Source organism: Bos indicus, chromosome 19, assembly GCF_029378745.1.
Source record: "Bos indicus isolate NIAB-ARS_2022 breed Sahiwal x Tharparkar chromosome 19, NIAB-ARS_B.indTharparkar_mat_pri_1.0, whole genome shotgun sequence".
In the NCBI taxonomy this organism is placed as follows: domain Eukaryota; kingdom Metazoa; phylum Chordata; class Mammalia; order Artiodactyla; family Bovidae; genus Bos; species Bos indicus.
Genome location: NC_091778.1, coordinates 21,780,783 through 21,799,885, shown reverse-complemented (window position 1 = coordinate 21,799,885; position 19,103 = coordinate 21,780,783). Strand labels below are relative to the sequence as shown.

The window sequence follows — 19,103 nt, the reverse complement described above, 5'->3', positions numbered from 1 at the left end:
GGGCCGAGGTTCCCCGCGCGGTGGCGGGCTGGGCGGGGAGCGGGCGGGCGGGCGGGCCGGCTGATGTCATGTGAGAAGCGTGCAGACGGACTGAGCGAGCACACCTGGAGCCAGATAAGCTCCGTGTGACCCGGCCGTGAGTCACGGGGCGCAGCGGGGCTCAGCAGCACCGCCGGGAAGAGGCTCCGCGGCGGCGACAGGCGTCACCCTGCGCTGTCCTGGGGCCCGGCTAGGTGCCAGTGGAGCCCCCCACCCCGGGCCACTCCTGCGATTGCTCGGTGCGGGCGGGTGAGCCGGGTTAGCTACCCATCAAGGCCTCGGGGCCTTAGGAAACTGCCGCTCGGGGAGGTCAGAGGCCGAGCGAGAGAGGCCGGCTCTCTCGGGAAAGTATTTCCTTTGTATTTATTTATGAGTGCCGTGCTGGGGGGGTGAGAATGGGGGGACTGATCGTTTTAAGTATCCACCCGCAGCAGCCAAGTCTGGGCGCCCTGTCTTGGGATTTTAACGTTATAGTTTCCATTTCCTGGGGTTTCTGCTTTGCCAGCTGCAGGGTGACCCATTTAAATCTGTCCCCGACTTAAAGCCACAAGACAGCAATGAGATCTATTTTAACCAAGTCCCTCAAGTCACTTTTTTCAAAGCATGAGAAAGCAAGCTTTGAACTTGCCCTTGCAAACCCCTTTACAGTGGTAACGCTAAATGGATTGCTTACTACTTTGTCAAACCTTCCTTTTTTCTCTTTTGAACTTTAAAATCACAAAAGTAACATGCTAAAAAAAGGTTCCATCTGTAGCAAGTCTACAAGTGTTACCCCTCTTTGCCACTACTCCACAGAGAAAATCACGGATATATTTGTGTAATGGATCTTTCCAGGCTATTTTTTTAAAAGCTTGTCATGAATATTTTATATATTATGTATTTATAGTTTAATACATATATTTTATATAAATAGAATTTTATATAAATTTTCTTTCTGTGGGAAATAAAGGGCATGAAGAAGGAAATTTATACATAATCCACTATCTAAAGGCCCTAGGCGTAAGTGAACACATGCAGGTGTGCACACACGTACCCGTACCAGCTAAATATTCTCACCATCAATAATTAAAACAATATAGACAAAACACAGAAGTCTCCTTTGGTTTTCCCAAAATCTTTGTCTCTTTCCCAGAGTATACATTTTTCTATCCATGTGGAAATACTATACATAATACACATGTGTATATATGCACACATATACATAGCTTAAAAGTTCTTAGTAAAAATTATATACTATCTGGCAGCTTTCTTTTTTTCATTAAACAAGAGAGTATAGAATCTTTCCAGGTCAGTATACACAAATCTACATCATTCTTTTAAATAACTGTCTAGTTCTATAATTATAGCTATTACCCTAGTGGTGGATATTTAGAACGACAGAATTTTGCTATTACAAACAATTCTGCAAAGATTAACCCCATTTATTGTGTGAATATATCTATAATGTCCTATAAATGGAATTGCCCTGTCAAAGAATATATATCTTTAAATATTTTCATAGATACTACAAACCTGCCCTTCTTATATCAATTTATATTCTCAACATGTATGAGACACCCTGCTTCTCATCCTCTGATTGATGTTATTAATCTTGGTACTTTTTACTAAATTGCTAAGTGAACACAATATATCTCTGTTTTACTTCATACATCTGTGATTATTATTGAGGCTGAATACCTGTTCACGTTTGTTGGCCATTTATATTTCTGCAACTATGAATTGCTTGTCCTTATCTTGGCAGTAGTTTTATGGGGCCTCTGGACTTGAGCCAGTGTGATCCAGCTTGGCCCTGTTCTCACTGGATTGCTTTCACTTCTTTAGGCTTTACTTTCCATACACAAAGGTCCTGTCCAGCATTAAGATTGCTTGTCTAGGGATTTCCCTGGCATTTTGGCGGTTAAGACTCTGAGCTTCCAATGTAGGGGGCACAGGTTGGATCCCTGGTGGGAGAACTATGATCCTGTGTGTCTCACATCACAGTAAAAAAAAAAAAAAAAAAAAAAGATTCTATGTCTAGACTTACTTTGTCATACTGGTGCTGATAGTCATTTGTGCACTTCATCACCCTCTCTACCATCCCATTTAGATGGCAAGACTGTGCCCTGCTACTATTGGGTACCACTTTTGAGGGCTTAGTCTGGGCTAGGCATTTTATGAAAGGTATATATATATATATATATATATATTTCATTTAATTCCCATGGCTTAAATGGCAGGTACTATTATCTCCATTAAAAAAAAATGACTTAAGTCATTACCTTAAGTGACTTGCCCCAAATTGCCTCAATATTAACTCAAATTTGTTCTCAGCTTTATTTCCTGATACCCGAAGCCTAAATTCTTTCATGAATTTTATTTATCTTTATACTCCCTGTATTTGGTAAGGTGCTTGATAAATATATATATTTTCCCAACATTTTATCACAAAGCTCTGCAAACATTTTTAAAAGTTAGAGTTTTACAGTACCTTCTAGATTCTACAGTGAACACTTTGTGTGTGTATGTGCTTAGTCATGTGTGACTCTTTGCAACCCCATGGACTGTAGCCCACCAGGCTCCTCTGTTCATGGGATTCTCCAGGCAAGAATACTGGAATGGGTTGCCATGCCTCCTCCAGGGGATCTTCCTGACCCAGGGAGTGAACCCGAGTTTCCTTTGTCTCCTGCATTGGCAGGTGGATTCTTCACCACCAAGCCACCTGGGAAGCCACAGTGAACACTTTACTCTCCTGTTTACCACATCTTTATCCCTTGATACAGCCCTAAGCCATCTTAACTTTATTTACTTTTTTTTTTTTTTTGCCACACTGCGTGGCTTGTGGGATCTTAGTTCTCTGACCAGAAATTGAACCTGGGTCATTGCAGTAAAAGTGCTGAGTCCTAGCTACTGGATCACCAGGGAATTCCTCCATCTTACATTTTTGATGCATCTCAAAGTACACAACAGACACTAAATATACCTTCCCCCAAAACGTTAGCATACATATCATAAACTAGAGTTCAGTATTTGTTTATAATTCTTTTTGTCTTTTGAGTATTTCATCCAATGAAATGCACCAATCTTTCTTGATAACTGTTACATCTGTTAGTTCAATTCAGTCACTCAGTCATGTCCAACTCTTTGCAACCCCATGAACCGCAGCACGCCAGGCCTCCCTGTCCATCACCAGCTCCCGGAGTTCACCCAAACCCATGTCCATTGAGTCGGTGATGCCATCCAACCATCTCATCCTCTGTCGTCCCCTTCTCCTCCTGCCCTCAATCTTTCCCAGCATCAGGGTCTTTTCAAATGAGTCAGCTCTTCGCATTAGGTGGCCAAAGTATTGAGTTTCAGCTTCAACATCAGTCCTACCAATGAACACCAAGGACTGATCTCCTTTAGGATGGACTGGTTGGATCTCCTTGCAGCCCCAGGGACTCTCAAGAGTCTTCTCCAACACCACAGTTCAAAAGCATCAATTCTTCGGTGCTCAGCTTTCTTCACAGTCCAACTCTCACATCCACACATGACTACTGGAAAAACCATAGCCTTGACTAGACGGACCTTTGTTGACAAAGTAATGTCTCTGCTTTTCAATATGATGTCTAGGTTGGTCATAACTTTCCTAAGCCTAGTCCTTATCAAGATATGTAACATGAACATCACCCCCAAAAGTCCCCTTATGCCCTTTCTCAGGCAATTCCCACTCCCAACCCACCCTTGCTTCCCAGAGGTAACCACTGTTCTGATTTTTTTTCCCCATAGTTTACTTTGACTATACCAGAAGTTCATATAAATAGTACCAAATAGTAGTTCAAGGTTTCTTTTATAGTCACTTAAGAGATGGAGAATCCCAGGGACAGGGAAGCCTGGTGGGCTGCCGTTCTATGGGGCTGCACAGGGTCAGACACAACTGTACTGGCTTAGCAGCAGCAGCAAGAGATGTTTTTGAGATTCATCCTTGTTGTGTGTATCAGTAGTTGTTTCCTTTTTATTGCTGAGTAGTGTTCTTGCCTGGAGAATCCCAGGGACGGGGGAGCCTGGTGGGCTGCCGTCTGTGGGGTTGCACAGAGTCGGACACGACTGAAGCGACTTAGCAGCAGCAGCAGTATTCCATCATGTGACCATGTACATTGAATTGATGCATATTTGTTTTTTAAGTTTTATTTATGTATTTATTTTTGACTGTGTTGGTCTTTGTTGGTGCACTTGGGCTTTCCCCAGTTGTGGCGAGCAGGGACTACTCTCTAGTTGCGATGCCCAGGCTTCTTATTGAGTTCTCTTGTTGTGGAGCACGGACTTTAGGGTGCAGGGCTTCAGTAGTTGTGGCACTTGGGCTCAGTAGTTGTGGCTCTTGGGCTCTGGAGCACAGGCTTAGTTGTTCCATGGCATGTGGGATCTTCCCAGATCAAAGATCAAACTGGTGTCTCCTCTACTGCCAGGTGGATTCTTTACCACCGGACCACCAGGGAAGCCCGATACGTGCATATTTGAATTGAATGGTCCTTGTCTTCAAAATGCTTTATGTCTTAATGTGATAAAGCAGCTGAGTTGATTGAGTCAATGGTATTCTGCTTAGATTTGGGGGATAGTAGGGTCGACATGGGGAACTTTCCAGATGGTGTGGTGGTAAAGAACCTTCCTGCCAATGCAGGAGATGTGGATTTGATCCCTAGGCTGGGAACACGCCCTGAGGAGGAAATGGCAACTCATTCCAGTATTCTTGCCTGAGAAATCTCATGGACAGAGGAGCCTGGCAGGCTGCAGTCCATGGGGTCACAAAGAGGCAGACATGGCTGAGTGACTGAGCGTGTGCACGCACGCACACACACACACACACACACACACACACGGTCAAGATGATTCAGGTACATATCCTAATTTGCATACATACCTTTCCTCCACTTAAAATTAGGAAAGACCTCCTGGAGTAGGGTGATGGGTGAAAGGCAGAGAAGTGGATCAAAAAAAGTTATCATCACTGGAGGGAGTGAGAGATGAAGGGGAGGTAGGTAGAAACTGCAGCCTGAAAGGAGTCCGGAGGTAATGATATCATTGCTACCAGAGACTTTGAACTTGAGGACAGGAGATGTGGCAAAGTCCAAGGTCTACAGGAAGTTGACAGAACCCAGGTCTCTGGCAAACTAGGCTCTGAGACATAAGAAACAGCTGCAGCTGTATTGCAGGTCTGACCCTGGAGGGGGACGCTGCCAGTAGCTCTAAACGTGGGGCACAAGAGAGAATCCAGGCCACAGCCAGGCCTGGCAATTGGTGGGACAACAGTGAGGAGGGGGGACCTTGTGAGCTGTGCAGATAACAGTGGCAGGACAGGGGGTGATGAGGAAAGGGCTGAAATGGATCTAGTTTCCAGAGGCCCCAAGGATTGGGATGAGAGAGGGGTGACTTTGGCAGAAAGTTAATAAATAACCTGTGTCCACAGGAGACTTAGATATTTGGAATTTTAGACCTAGAAGAGACCTAGATCATGTCGTCCAACCTTGAGCAAAGTGACAGGTTCAAGGTCCCCCAGTGATTTGTTGGCAGATCCAGGCCTAGATACCAGATCTTCTAACATTTCCTGCCAGCACCGTCCCCGTGCTGCTGCTGTGACCGTCTGCGGCTTCTGCCGGCTGCAATGACAGTGAGGGACAAGCTTTTGCCGAGACAGCCCAAAGATTCTAGAATTCTGGGGCTGTTTTCCATTGATACCGATCAGATACCTAGCCCCCAGCAAAGAGCCAGGATTGGGTAAGGACTGCAGAGTGAGAACTGGAGACTCTAAAAGGTGTGTTGGTGGGACAGCATTGGAGGCAGTTGGGTTCTCTGTGGTTGAACTGGGGCTAAGATACTGGTTTGTTCCCTCCAAGTCCCCAGGGTGGGTTTCTTTCCCCATTTCCCCCCCCAGGTCCCTCTGGAACCATCTTCTAAGCTAGCCTTTTAAGAGCATGCAGGTAGTGATGGATGAGAGGTAAGATGAGCAGTGATCAGCCAGAGATCCTTCATCCTAATATATGGTAGGTCTGTCCACACCCCCATCAGCATTCAGGAGGAGAGAGAAAGACTCCCTATGTTGAAATAGAGGCCTGAAGAGACAATACCTGATCCAGGCACTCTGCCACCCTGTATCAGTCCAGGTGCAGCTGCTGGCCAGGGCTGTTCCTGGATTTGTACTTCTTGGGCCCTTAGATTGATTTCCTGGCTTCCCACCCCCAGGTACTATGCATGGAGCAGTAAGAACGAAACAATTCAAAGGGAACTTTGTTTTATCAGGTAGAAACTGAGGTCAGAGGGGGAGAAGGGTACCTGCTAGGTCCACAGAGAGCTGATGGCCAGATTTCCCACCTCTTTGCATATGCTCTACAACAGAAGAATTCTCTAGGCTTGTGCTGCCCAATCTGATAGCCACAAATCAGATTGTCAAATACAGTAAGTCCCTTACTTAAGAACCTTCACGTTGCAAACTTTCAAAGATACAAATGTGCGTGCCAGCCCCTATATGCCAGCTGTTGGTTGCATTGTACTACTATACTTTTCCAGGCGTAGTACTGTAAGAGTAAACATGTTTTCTTTATTTTTTGTGTTTTTTTATCTACATATCATTTAAGTGGAAAGTATTATAAACCTATTACAGTACAGTACTATACAGCCGATTGTGTTGGTTGGGTACCTAGGCTTTGTTGGACCTGTGAACAAACTGGACTTACAAACATGCTCTTGAAACAGAATTTGTTCATATGTAGGGGACTTACTGTACTTGAAATGTGGTTTGTCTGAATCGAGACATGCTCTAAATGCTAAACACACACTGGATTTTGAAGACTTAATATGGAAAAGAGAATGTAAAATATCTCAATATTTTTATATAAATAACATGTTGAGATGACAATATTTTGGATATATTTACATTAAATAAACGGTAGTGTTAATTTTACCCATTTCCTTTTACCTTTTTTTTTTTTAATGTGGCTGCTAGAAAATTTACAACTCCATATATGATTTGAATTATATTTCTTGTGGACAGTGCTGCTCTAGAAAAGATACAATGATCTCTCAGGAGCCACATGGGTCAGGGCGCTGGGTGGAGCAGAAACAATCAACCAGCACCCCAGGGCCCTTGGGCATTCCTGGCCCTTGAAGCCTTCCTAGGCACTGTACCTGGGTTGGGAATCCTCAGTAGAATGGGGAGCCCGGAAGACCCTCTTGGTTGTGAGGATGGGGTGCACTGGGAGGAAGGGCCTCTCCAGGGCTTGGCCAGAGCTCACTGCTGTAAAGAGTAAGCTTGCAGGTCTTGGGTCTAGAACTCAGAACAGGAAGCTTTCACAGAGAGAGAAAAAATTACATTTAATTTCTAATTAGGCGGTATGGCCTACTTCTTGTTCCCTGCTGGTTAGAACTAGGAAACCTCTCTCAACTCCACCCCCACCAGGTTTTTCTCTGGTCCTGTCCCCAGTTGAGTGTGCTTGGGGATGGGAGGAGGTTGGTCTCATAAACACTAGAGCTCTGGAGCTAGGTTTTTCTCTCTGGCTGCCACAACTTACTTCCCAAGGCTATATTTAGGTGTCGGTCTGGGGAAAAGGATGTGAGTTTTTCAGGATCCTGTTTATCCAGCAGACCCCACCCCACCCCCACCTTGCAGCTGTCTGTCTTCTGTTCAGTCTGGAACTTCCCCCTTACTTCCCTCCCTGCTTCACTGTGGGCGCCCAGGCCCTAGAAAGAAAACAACATTTGCCATTGAATCCTGCAGTTGCCACCTACTAGCTGTGTGACAACTAACATATACTTAATTTTCGGAGCCCCGTTTTCTCATTTGCAAAGTAGAGATAATGATACCTACCTTGCAGGGATGCTGTGAGGTTCAAATGAGATAGTGTAAAGGGCCTGGCATTATGCCTGGTGAGTGGCAGTCATTAAATAAGTGTTGGTTCTTTGAGATCTGTCCAGCGGTGGCTCAGGCTGCTGCTTCAGGGGTAGCAGGTTTAGGAACGAGCCCAGGAGCATGTGATGTCTGGTGCCTTAATGGACAGTGGCTGTGGAAGGTCACTTGCCTTGTTCCTTTGTGTTTGAATCTTAAGTTAGGTCCCAGGTTGGCTTGATGGCATCCTTTTTTTAAAAAAATACTTTTATTTACTGACTTATTTTTGGCTATGCTGGGTCTTCATTGCTGCATGGGCTTTTATCTACTTGAGGCGAGTGGGGGCTTACTCTCTAGTTGTGGTGCTCAGGCTTCTCATTGTGGTGGCTTCTCTTGTCGGGGATCCGGGCTCTAGGGTGTGCCCGCTCTAGGGCCCCTGGGCTTTGTAGCTGTGGCACATGGGCTCAGCAGTTGCAGCTGCCAGGGTCTACAGTACAGGCTCAATAGTTGTGGTGCATGGGCTAAGTTACTCCACGTGGCATGTGGGATCTTCCTGGACCAGGGATTGAACCTGTGTCTCCTACATTGGCAGGCGGATTCTTTACCACTGAGCCACCAGGGAAGCCCCAACAGCATCCTCTTAACTAGGAGGTTAGAGCTCCCAGATGCCATGCTGTGTACACCTAAGCGTGGGTCTATCAGGGATTACAGGAAATGATAAGATTTTGAAGTCTGGGCTTTTACAAACTTGTATCGTTTCCTTATTTGTAAAATGGGAGTAATGATAGACCTATCCATGGCATCACCAACTCAATGGATATGAGTTGGAGCAAACTCAGAGATAGTGAAGGACATGGAAGCCTGGTGTGCTGCAGTCCGTGAGGGTCGCAAAGAGTTGGATACGACCTAGCGACTGAACAACAATAACAAGAACACCCATAGCAGTGTTATGAGGGTCACCTCGAGACAGTATTGGGTGAGACAGAGCCCCTGGCACGTAGCTGGCACTCGGTGAGGGGCAGTTGTGCTCATTGGTTGGCCATGTCTGGGCTCTGCTGGAATAACCTCTCTCTGTTTCTGTCTGCAGCGGCAAGGGCGGGGCACAAGGGCCCTGTACTAAGCACCTGTAATCCTCTGGGGGTGCCACCCCTGGAAACAGCGCCCCCACCATGTTTAACCTCATGAAGAAAGACAAGGACAAAGATGGCGGGCGGAAGGAGAAGAAGGAAAAGAAGGAGAAGAAGGAGCGGATGTCGGCGGCGGAGCTGCGGAGCCTGGAAGAGATGAGCCTGCGTCGCGGCTTCTTCAACCTGAACCGCTCCTCCAAGCGCGACTCCAGGACGCGCCTGGAGATCTCCAACCCCATCCCCATCAAGGTGGCCAGCGGCTCGGACCTGCACCTGACGGACATCGACTCAGACAGCAACAGGGGCAGCGTCGTCCTGGACTCGGGCCACCTGAGCACAGCCAGCTCCAGCGATGACCTCAAGGGCGAGGAAGGCGGCGGGCGGGGTTCGGTGCTGCAGCGGGCGGCCAAGTTCGGCTCCCTGGCCAAGCAGAACTCGCAAATGATCGCCAAGCGCTTCTCCTTCTCCCAGCGTAGCCGGGACGAGAGCACGTCGGAAACCTCCACCCCCTCAGAGCACTCTGCCGCCCCATCTCCGCAGGTGGAGGTGAGGACCCTGGAGGGACAACTGACGCAGCATCCCGGCCTGAGTATCCCTCGATCAGGACCTCGGTCCCGAGCCCCGGAGCTGGTGACCAAGAGGTTTCCGGCTGACCTGCGTTTGCCCCCGGTGCTGCCCCCACCACCCCCTGCCCTCCGGGAACTAGAACTGCTGCGAAGGCCCACCGGGGACTTCGGCTTCTCCCTGCGGCGCACCACCATGCTGGATCGGGGGCCCGAAGGCCAGGTCTACCGGCGGGTGGTTCATTTTGCGGAGCCCGGCGCGGGCACCAAGGACCTGGCCCTGGGGCTGGTGCCCGGTGACCGTCTGGTGGAGATCAATGGACTCAAGGTGGAGAACAAGTCCAGGGATGAGATTGTGGAGATGATCCGGCAGTCTGGGGACAGCGTGCGGCTCAAGGTGCAGCCTATCCCAGAGCTCAGCGAGCTCAGCCAGAGCTGGCTGCGGAGCGTGGAGGGACTCCGCAGGGAGCCAGCCCATGTGAGTGTTTGCCTGGGCAGCCGGGGGTGAGCGGGGACTGGGTATGCTGGCCTCTCTGGTGTTTGTACCTGGGAGTTTGGTTGGGGTACCCAATAGCTATCATTAGAGCCTAGCAAGTGCGAGGGGTGATGCGATCCACTCCTTGGGCTCTGGGACAACTTATCTGGCCTGTGGGGAGAAGTGACCCCAGCAGATGTGATACACTGCAATACAGAATGTGTGATACCTGCGTGGGCTTGTATGTCCTGAGCCCTAAATTGAGGCACTGAGAAAGCTAACATGTGCCACTTCCAGCTATGAGAGACACTCTGGACTACTACTAGTCCAGACAGGTATTGAACTAAAATATAGGATTTCCATTTTTTATGTATTGGAGGTGAAAAAAAGAAATTATTTTAAATCAGGTCTCACATGGGACATCTGTAATGTGTGGCTGCTTTAGTATAGCTCTTGGGGAGATGACTGTAGGCCTCCTTTTACCCCTGAGCAACTGAGGAGCTGAACACCAGGTAAGGTTGCAGAGATAAGCAGGGGCCAGATCATGGAGGACCTTGTAAATAATGGTAGGAGTTTAGATTTTAGTCCAGTGAAATGGTACCATTGTAGGATTTTCAGCAGGGGAGTGACTGGATCTGATTTATAAAGATCACTTGGGCTCCAACAGTCTTTATTATCTCCTGGAAGAAGAAAAGCACAGCCCTGGAAAGGTAACAGGGATCTAGCCTACAGAGATAGTATGACCTGACTGTCCCTGAGATCTCAACTCATATCCAGCCCACACAAAACAGCCATGGAAGGGGTGACATAGGAGCAGAAGACACTGAGATTAGATGTGTGAGCAGGTCTCTAGGGGAATGGATATCTCTAACCCCAGGGGACTTTTGATAGGGTGGCTACATATCAGTTTGGAATGTTCTGCCTAGAGACAATCCATGAGGGATAAGTTGGCTCTAGCCCTCCCTTTCTCCTGCCTGTGGGTTTTAGGATTGTCTGGATCTGGTCCCTGCAGCCTGACCACTGCATAGCCTGGCCGGGACCTTTCAGCACTAAGTGACCGGCCAGATGTGTCAAAGTCAAAAGTGGGAGGAAATGCTAAGGAAGCAGGCAGAGTCCCCATCCTAGCTTTCTCCCAGGGAGGGGAAGTGGACACTCGGTTGGCTGTTCAGTCTGGCAGCATCTTGGGCCTGGAGGGCCTGGGAGCAGCAGGGTTAGGCTCTGGCAGGAAGCACTGGAGTCAGGTCTCCGACCTTCCTCTACCCTGGGGCTGGTGGGGTCAGGATGCTCTGCTAGTCAGGAAAGGGTTGTGAGGGGGAGGGAGCCTGTCATGGAATCCAGGGTAGGACTGGGACTCATTTATTCCAGAAACACCCATCAAGCACCTACTGTGTGTTAGCCATCAGACTAGACTGAACTCAGGGAACCACGGCCTAGAGGGAGTAGGCTTTATTTCAGAGCCAGAGATCATACCATGATCATACCACGGGTCTCTCTGCTTTCTACCAGGGTAATATTGCTTTTAACAGATGGAATTTTCTTCCTCTTTAAGAATGAATCCCCTCTGGGAGATTGTTGCCAGCTCCCTGCTGAACCACAGCACAGGCCTCTGAGGGGCCCTGGGCCTGGCATCCCAGATGCTGTTCAGTTTTGTCCTTAGAGCACATGGATCATCCTGGCATCTCACATTTCCCAGCCACTCTCCCTTCCCAGCTAGCTGCTGCTGCCTCCTCCCTGGGGAATTGGATGGCTCAGCTGTCGAGGCCCTGGTGGATCCTGCAGTACAGCAGGTACCCCTGAAAGGCCGGGTTGCTCTCGCCCCTGTGGGGCAAACCCAGCTGATGCCCAGAGGACGTCTCCCTCCACCTGGGGGATCAGGCATGGGAGGCAGTAGAAAGCCCCATCGTCAGGAGTCTCCTAGAGCCCTCTGACAGGTTCAGAGTAGCCTCTGCATCTTTTCCTACCTGGGTAGGTGGTGGGGACTCGGGCCACAGCAGAGAGAAGCAGAGCGAGCCCGGCATTCCAGTGTCCTGGGACGGCCCCCCGGGGCTGGTGGAGGAGTGTTGCAGCCTCTTCTGGGACTCTCGTCCTTTATCTCCTCCTCTTCCTCCCACTCCTACTCCTGCTTCTTTTCTTGGCAGCGATTCTAATCCCAGTTCCATGCCAAGAAAAGAGTCTTCCCGCCTCCTCCAGGCTCCTGGGCGGGGAACCCTGACAACTCCAGCCCCACAGGGACAGCTCCTGGCGGTCACCCTGCCCATCAGGCCATCCATCAACTGTGTCCACACGTCGCCTGTCCCCAGGGAGCTCTGAGGGAGCTGGCTAGACATCTGTTCCCTCTCTGCACACAGATGGGGGCCATGGGGCCTTTTCTCCGCAACCTCTTCAGAGGACCCCAGGGAGACACAGCCCCGTGGGTTTCCTTCTCACATGGTGTGTGTCCAGAATGCTCGGTTCACACCTCCTTCGTGTGTTCCTGTGGCTGCTCAACAGGGTTCCACTGGGAGCAGGGGTGAGCTCCGGCAGGACTTGGGACCTCATAGGAATCACTTAGCTGGCCCGGGAGAAGCAGCTCTTGTGTCTTTTCTTCCACTCACCTGCCTATGAAACAAACATTTGTTGAGCACTTCCTGTGTGCTCGGTCCTGGGGTCCAGCACTGAATAGCACATAACCCCAGCCCCAAGGAGCTCACAGTCTGGTGGGAGAGATGCTCAAGCAGCAGACAAAGACGGTGCCATTTGAGGAGCTCAATGACAGAGGCCAGGACATGGTCCTGGGGAGCACAGAAGAGGGACTTCTAGCACAGCCTTGGGAAGGAATGAGAGAGAACCAATATCTGGGAGGAAGATGAGTGTAGGGGAGACAAGAGGAGGAAGAGGAAGGCAGTAAGACACATGGCGAGGTCTGGAGACTGGAGAGAATGACACATCTGGGGAATAAGACTGGGGGATTGTGTGGGGACAGTATTGAGAGGAGCAGCAGGAGAGGCGAGCAGGAAGCAGGTCATTGAGGCCCTTGTGAGTCATCTAGGGAATGCGAACTTTAACCTAAAGGCAGTGAAGCGATTTAATTAGGGAGTGATGGGAACAGGTTTTTGAAAAACCTCTCTGGCTGCTTATGGAGAATGCTTTCAGCTCAAGCAAGGATAGCTGTGGGGAGACTAGTGAGGGAGCTGTAGTATCTCAGTTAAGATGGACGGAGGCCTGAATTCTGGTAGAAGCAGTGCAGATGGAGAGACATATCCGACAGGAGCAACTGAAGTAGGCTCTGTTGTCTTTTTTTATTTGTTTTTATTTTAAAAATTTTTAAAAATTATAGTTGATATACAATGTTGTGTTAGTTTTTGGTGTTCAGCAAAGTGATTCAGTTATGCGTGTGTGTGTGTATATATATTTATATTTTTTTTCAGATTCTTTTCCACTATAGTTCATTACAAAATATTGAATATTGTTCCTTGTGCTATACAGTAGGACCTTGTTGCTTATCTATTTTATTGGTATTTGTATTTGTTAATCCCAAGCTCCTAATGCATCTGTTCCACCTCCTGCTTTCTCCTTTGGTAATCATAAGTTTGTTTTCTATGTCTGTGAGTCTGTTTCTCTTCTGTAAATAAGTTTATTTATATCAAATTTTTAGACTCCACATTTAAGTGATGTCCTAGGATATTTGTCTTTCTCTGACTTACTTCCCTTAGTATGATAATATCTCTGTTTATTCATGTTGCTGCAAATGGCATTATTTCATTCTTTTTTTTATAGCTGAGTAGTATTCCATTATGTGTGTGTATGTATGTGTGTATAAATATAAATATATATATATATATATATCACATTTTCTTTATCAGTTCATCTGTCCATGGACATTTAGGTTGCTTCCTTGTCTTGGCCATTGTAAATAGTGCTCTTATGAACTTAGGGGTGCCCTGTAGTCTTGTTGATTGGCTGGTGTGGGAGAAGGAAGAGAGGAGGGGTCAAGTGTGATGCCAGAGTTAGGGGAAGAGGCTAAGTCCTTTCTTCAGCTCCTCAGGGAATATGTTTTAGGATGTCTGTTTGGGGATCAGTTACTAAAGTTTTCTAAAGGCAAAGAGATCCTTGAGTCGGTGAAATTGGAGGAGGTTCTGGTAATGATGAGGATCTTAAAACCCTAGTTGGTTCAGAATTCCTTCCTCCAGGTCCATGAGTCTGTGTGGGCAAGTCAATACTCTATAAGAAGGGGGGAAAGCCTGTTATGGACTAGGACCTGAGAGAGGGGAGAGCCGATCTTTTCTGTTCATATTCTCATTGGGCCTTCACAGGGGACAAATATGGTGTCTGAGAAATGGAGGGTGTTTCTACTGAGCTCAGAAAAGCCCACCTGGCTAAACCCTGCCCAATGCATTTGTCCCCCTGCCACCAAGAGCCAGAGGAGCTGGCCTGCATGGGAGCCATACCTAGAAAGCACTGGTCCCCTGAGCTTTCGAGGATGTGGTAGGAGGGGAGAGGTTGGTGCTTTAAGGAAGGTGTATCACTTATCACTCCCTCCCATCCAAGGCTGGTTTCCTGAACCCTCTCAAGCTGTCGGGCATTTGCCTGAGATCTGTAGTCCAGTCTCTTCTGTTGGAACTTAGGGTTTGTACTCAAAGGCTGTAGGGATATAAGTTTCCTAAAGAGGTCATCGTGTCCATCTAAAACCACCTCCACACTCAGGAGAATCTGGAAGATAGCATTTATAATGTAAACAGCATGGACTTTGTAGCCAGAAAGACCTGTGTTTGCGTTTTCCTAAAGTTACCAAGCTTTTGTGAGCTTTAGTTTACTTACTCCTTTAAGCTTTTTTTAAAAAAAAATTTGCTTGGCTGTGCTAGGTCTTAGTTGCAGCATGCAGGATCTGGACCCCTGATCAGTTGCAGCATGTGGGATCTGATTCCCTAACCAGGGATGGAACCTGGGCCCCCTGCATTGGAAGGTGGACTCTTAACCATCCGACTGCCAGGGAAGTCCCTCCCTTAAACATTTAATGAATCTGCTTAGGGACTAGCACTATACCAGGCTTAGGGAGATTAAAGAAATAAAATGCAATCTTTCCTTGAGGAAGCATGAAGTGAAGTGAAGTGAAGTCGCTCAGTCGTGTCTGCATAGACCTAAGTAAAGAAATGCAACCAGGTACTATAACAGGTACTATAACTGCTATCACAGGTCTGAACAGCTATGCAATGGGGTGAGGAGGAGGAAATGGCCAGTCCTGCCACAGGAGAAGGGGTGACAATTAGGAGAGGCCTCCCAGGCAAAGTGAGCCATGACCACTCTAATGCTAATGCTAAGTCACTTCAGTCGTGTTCGACTCTGTGCGACCCCATAGACGGCAGCTTACCAGGCTCCCCCGTCCCTGTGATTCTCCAGGCAAGAACACTGCAGTGGGTTGCCATTTCCTTCTCCAATGCAGGAAAGTGAAAAGTGAAAGTAAAGTCGCTTAGTCGTGTCCGACTTTTAGCGACCCCGTGGACTGCAGCCTACCAGGCTCCTCCATCCATGGGATTTTCCAGGCAAGAGTACTGGAGTGGGGTGCCATTGCCTTAACAGGCTCTATTCTTTCCTCCCAGAATTTGAGAAGACTCAAACTCAGAGAAGTATTCACACCCAACTAACTACAGTTTTCTCTGAGAAGGAGAATAAGACTGGTGCTAAAGGGAAACTTGTTTTTTATTCTGCACACCACGCTCTGTGGGCCTTTATTGAAGATAAACATGTTTGTGTATCAGATGATGTCACTTATTAGACTTTAGCAGTAGTAAACGCTCAGGGAGATTAGTTCCCTTCCCTCTGCCCAGTCTCTAATACCATCCATGGGAGGCAGTTTTACAGCCTCGGTGTTAATGAGGGGCTTCCCTAGTAGCTCAGCTGCTAAAGAATCTGCCTGCAATGCAAGAGACCCCAGTTCAATTCCTGGGTTGGGAAGTTCCCCTGGAGAAGGGATAGGCTACCCATTCCAGTATTCATGGGCTTCCCTGGTGGCTCAGACGGTAAGGAATCTGCCTGCAGTGTGAGAGACCTGGGTTGGATCCCTGGGTTGGGAAGATGCCCTGGAGGAGGGCATGGCAACCCACTCCAGTATTCTTGCCTGGAGAATTCTCCCCATGGACAAAGGAGCCTGGCGGGCTACAGTCCATCGGGTCTCAAAGAGTCGGACATGACTGAGCCCACACACACATGCTACCTGTGTTAATCAGTCCATTCTAGTGCTTTTCCATTCTTGCCCCTGGTAAGGTTTTCTTTCCAATAGGACTCCTAACACTTTTGTCCAAACTCTTTCTCTGAAGCTCTGTTCTTAAAGACAGCCCACTGGTGGGAGAGGTGGGACACTGGGATGCTCTCTTGCTTTTTCCAGCATTTTAGAGCCAGGCTTTTCTGACCTGCAGGCGTGTTCCCCAATGGCCTTGCAGGAGACTGGCCAGGCAGGGTTGTCTGCATTTGGGAGAAGGCTATAATGGAGGCCCTGGGAAGAAACGGTGTGAGCCTCCTCTTCCTGGTCCCCAGGACCCCTGGGTACTGTCACGAGTGGGGCCCAAAAGATTCCAAGGGGAGACTTGAAACTGCTGCTTCCTGGTCTGCCAGGCTGGCTTCTGGGCAACAGGCTTTCCCAGGGGATTCTGCTGGTGGTGGGGTGGTGGGGTACTGCCTGAGTTCAGTGTTCTAGAATGCCCTGTTCCTACTGCTACTCCAGGACATTGTCACTTCATTTTATGCCAAAGTTTCTGGAATCAGAGTCTCACCATGGGAGAGCCTGGTTTGGGGGCTCAGGGTGGAACCCAAACTATGTCCTTTTGGATATATGAAAGGCAGGTGGGTAGGTTCAAGGATGTATGACCTGGTGAGCGAAAGGTCTTTTGGGGAGCATTTTGGGGGGTTGTCCTGGATTAGCGGGGCGCCTGGGACCAGCAGAATAGTGTGGTGAACTAGGTCACTTCCATTCTGCTAGGTCTCCCTTCTGTCTTCAGAGGTCCGGTCTGCCTTTTCCCCAGGGAGATGCTAGACGAACGACAGCCCCAGAGTGCCCTGGCCACCCAGCCCGTGGGTGGTGGGCACAGTGCCCAGGCCGCATTGGCCTGGGTGTGGGTACATGTCATGGTCACTGGTTGTTTTCGCAGGCACAGCTTGGAGCCCTAATGCAGGGGCAGGGCCTTGATGGAGGTAGGCTGTTCCAGCCCCTTCCGGCACTGGCCAGCACCCCTCCGGCCCACCCTGATCCCCCAGACCACCTTGGCCTCCTCTCCCTTCTGATCTCTTTTATTTATATTGAAATGGTTCTGGAAAATACCAGATATGCAAACACCCAGACGGGGGGAGGTGGGTGAGGAGTGGGGTGAAGGGGGGGGTGTGTGTGTGTGTGGCGGGTGGGAACACAAGTATTTTAAAAATGCTGCAAATCTCTACAGCATTTCCCAGAAACCACAAGCACGCGTTCTGCCTGCCAGCAGGGCTCCCGCTGCCCCCCTACCCTGAGCTGCTGGATTCTCCTCACTGGAGCCTGGGGTGGGGAGCAGCGTTGTGGGGGTGGGGATTGGTGACCCGTTGGTGTGGGGGCTCCCCTGCTGCCTGGGCAGGTTGCCTGGCGCCTCCTTTGTCCGTCTGGGCAGCGGGTATGAATGTGCCCCAGGCCTCCGCAGCACCCTGGGCACCCACTACGCCAGACAGGCACTGCCAAGGAGTGGAGTCATCATGGTCCCCCACCCCTTGCTGTGCCGTTTGGGGGGCCCCCAGCCAACCCTCGAGTCCCATGTGGTGTTTGGCAGCAGCTTCTGTTCTGTTAAATACAGGGGACAGTGTTAGCAAAGCTTATTTTTTCAGTCATTGGCTCTAGTTGGGTTGGGAAACTATTTCCTTAGACCTGGGTCACTGCTCTGGCTCCCTTCACCTCCTGCCATATGTTCCTCAGAATCAGGGCATGGCGTTCTGCCCCGGCCTGGTTCACCCAGCCACTCTGCACAAACTCTGTGGCAGGAAAGAATGTCAGGGGTCCACCTGGCCTTCTGTGTGGCACCCAGTACAGTGTGTAGCTCACACAGGCTCCCTAGGTGGTATTTAATTGATCTGGTAAAGATTTAGTCCGAATAGAAATGCTTTGAGGGAAGGGCAGGAAAAATAGTAGCGAGATTGAAGATCATGGTTAGTGTTCACTCCGCTTCTGTTAGAGGCTGTTCTAGATGTCTTCCACATATGAACTCAGTACATTTTCCCAGCAACCCTTTGAAGTAGGTACTATAATGATCTCTGTTTTGCAGATGAGGAAACTGGATTACAGAGAGGTTCAGGTTAGGTAAGTTGCCTACGGTTACATGGCTACTAAGTCCCTGGTCAGGATTTCAACTCAGGGTACACCTCCTGGCCCTTCACTCTGCATAGGAGAGCTGTTTATCCACATGCGTATGTATGTGTTAGTCGCTCAGTCACGTCTGACTCTCTGCGACTTTATGGACTGTATGCAGCCTGCCACACTCCTCTGTCCATGGAATTCTCCAGGCAAGAATACTGGAGTGGGTAGCCATTCCAGTATTCTTCTGGGGATCTTCCCAACCCAGGGGATCTTCTCCAGGGGATCTTCCCAACCCAGGGATGAAACCCCAGGTCTCCTGCATTGCAGGCAGATTCTTTACTGTCTGAGCCACCAGGGAAGCCCTGTGTATCCATATATCCATGTATACATCCATACATCTACATAAGGTAGAGGAAGGCAGTCTCTGGGTATCCTTATACATCCACTGCCCAGCCCAGGCCTGGGCCTTCTGATTCCTGCTCCCAGGTCCCTAGAAGCCTCTTCTCCAGAAGGAAAGGGGGCTCCAGGGGGATGACTGGCCACTCATGCTGTGTGGATGCTACAGAAGGATGTGACCGTTGCTCTCAGCCTCTCTGGAGAATCCACCTGAGGAAGCGAGCCCAAGGGGCAGCAGGCAGGATTCAATATTTTTTTTTTTTTCCTGATGTGGACCATTTTAAAAGTCTTTATTGTGTTTGCTACAATATTGCTTCTGTCTTATGTTTTGGTTTGTGGGCACTGACGTGTGTGGGGTCTTAGCTTCCCGACCAGGGGTCGAACC

At 48.9% G+C, this 19,103-nt stretch overlaps 1 protein-coding gene across 12 annotated transcripts in view; it reads left to right on the top strand.

The window, feature by feature from the left end:
- Positions 1-19,103, top strand: part of MYO18A (myosin XVIIIA) — a 101,260-nt gene that overhangs the window by 3,651 nt on the left and 78,506 nt on the right. For all 12 annotated transcript variants that reach the window (XR_011561943.1, XM_070772776.1, XM_070772775.1 and 9 more), the window contains one exon: positions 8,958-10,038. Coding sequence is in view for 11 of the 12 variants with exons in the window: in XM_070772776.1 (XP_070628877.1) it covers positions 9,040-10,038 (999 nt within the window). In the remaining variant the exon portion in view is untranslated. Of the gene's footprint in view, positions 1-8,957; positions 10,039-19,103 lie in introns of those variants that run through there.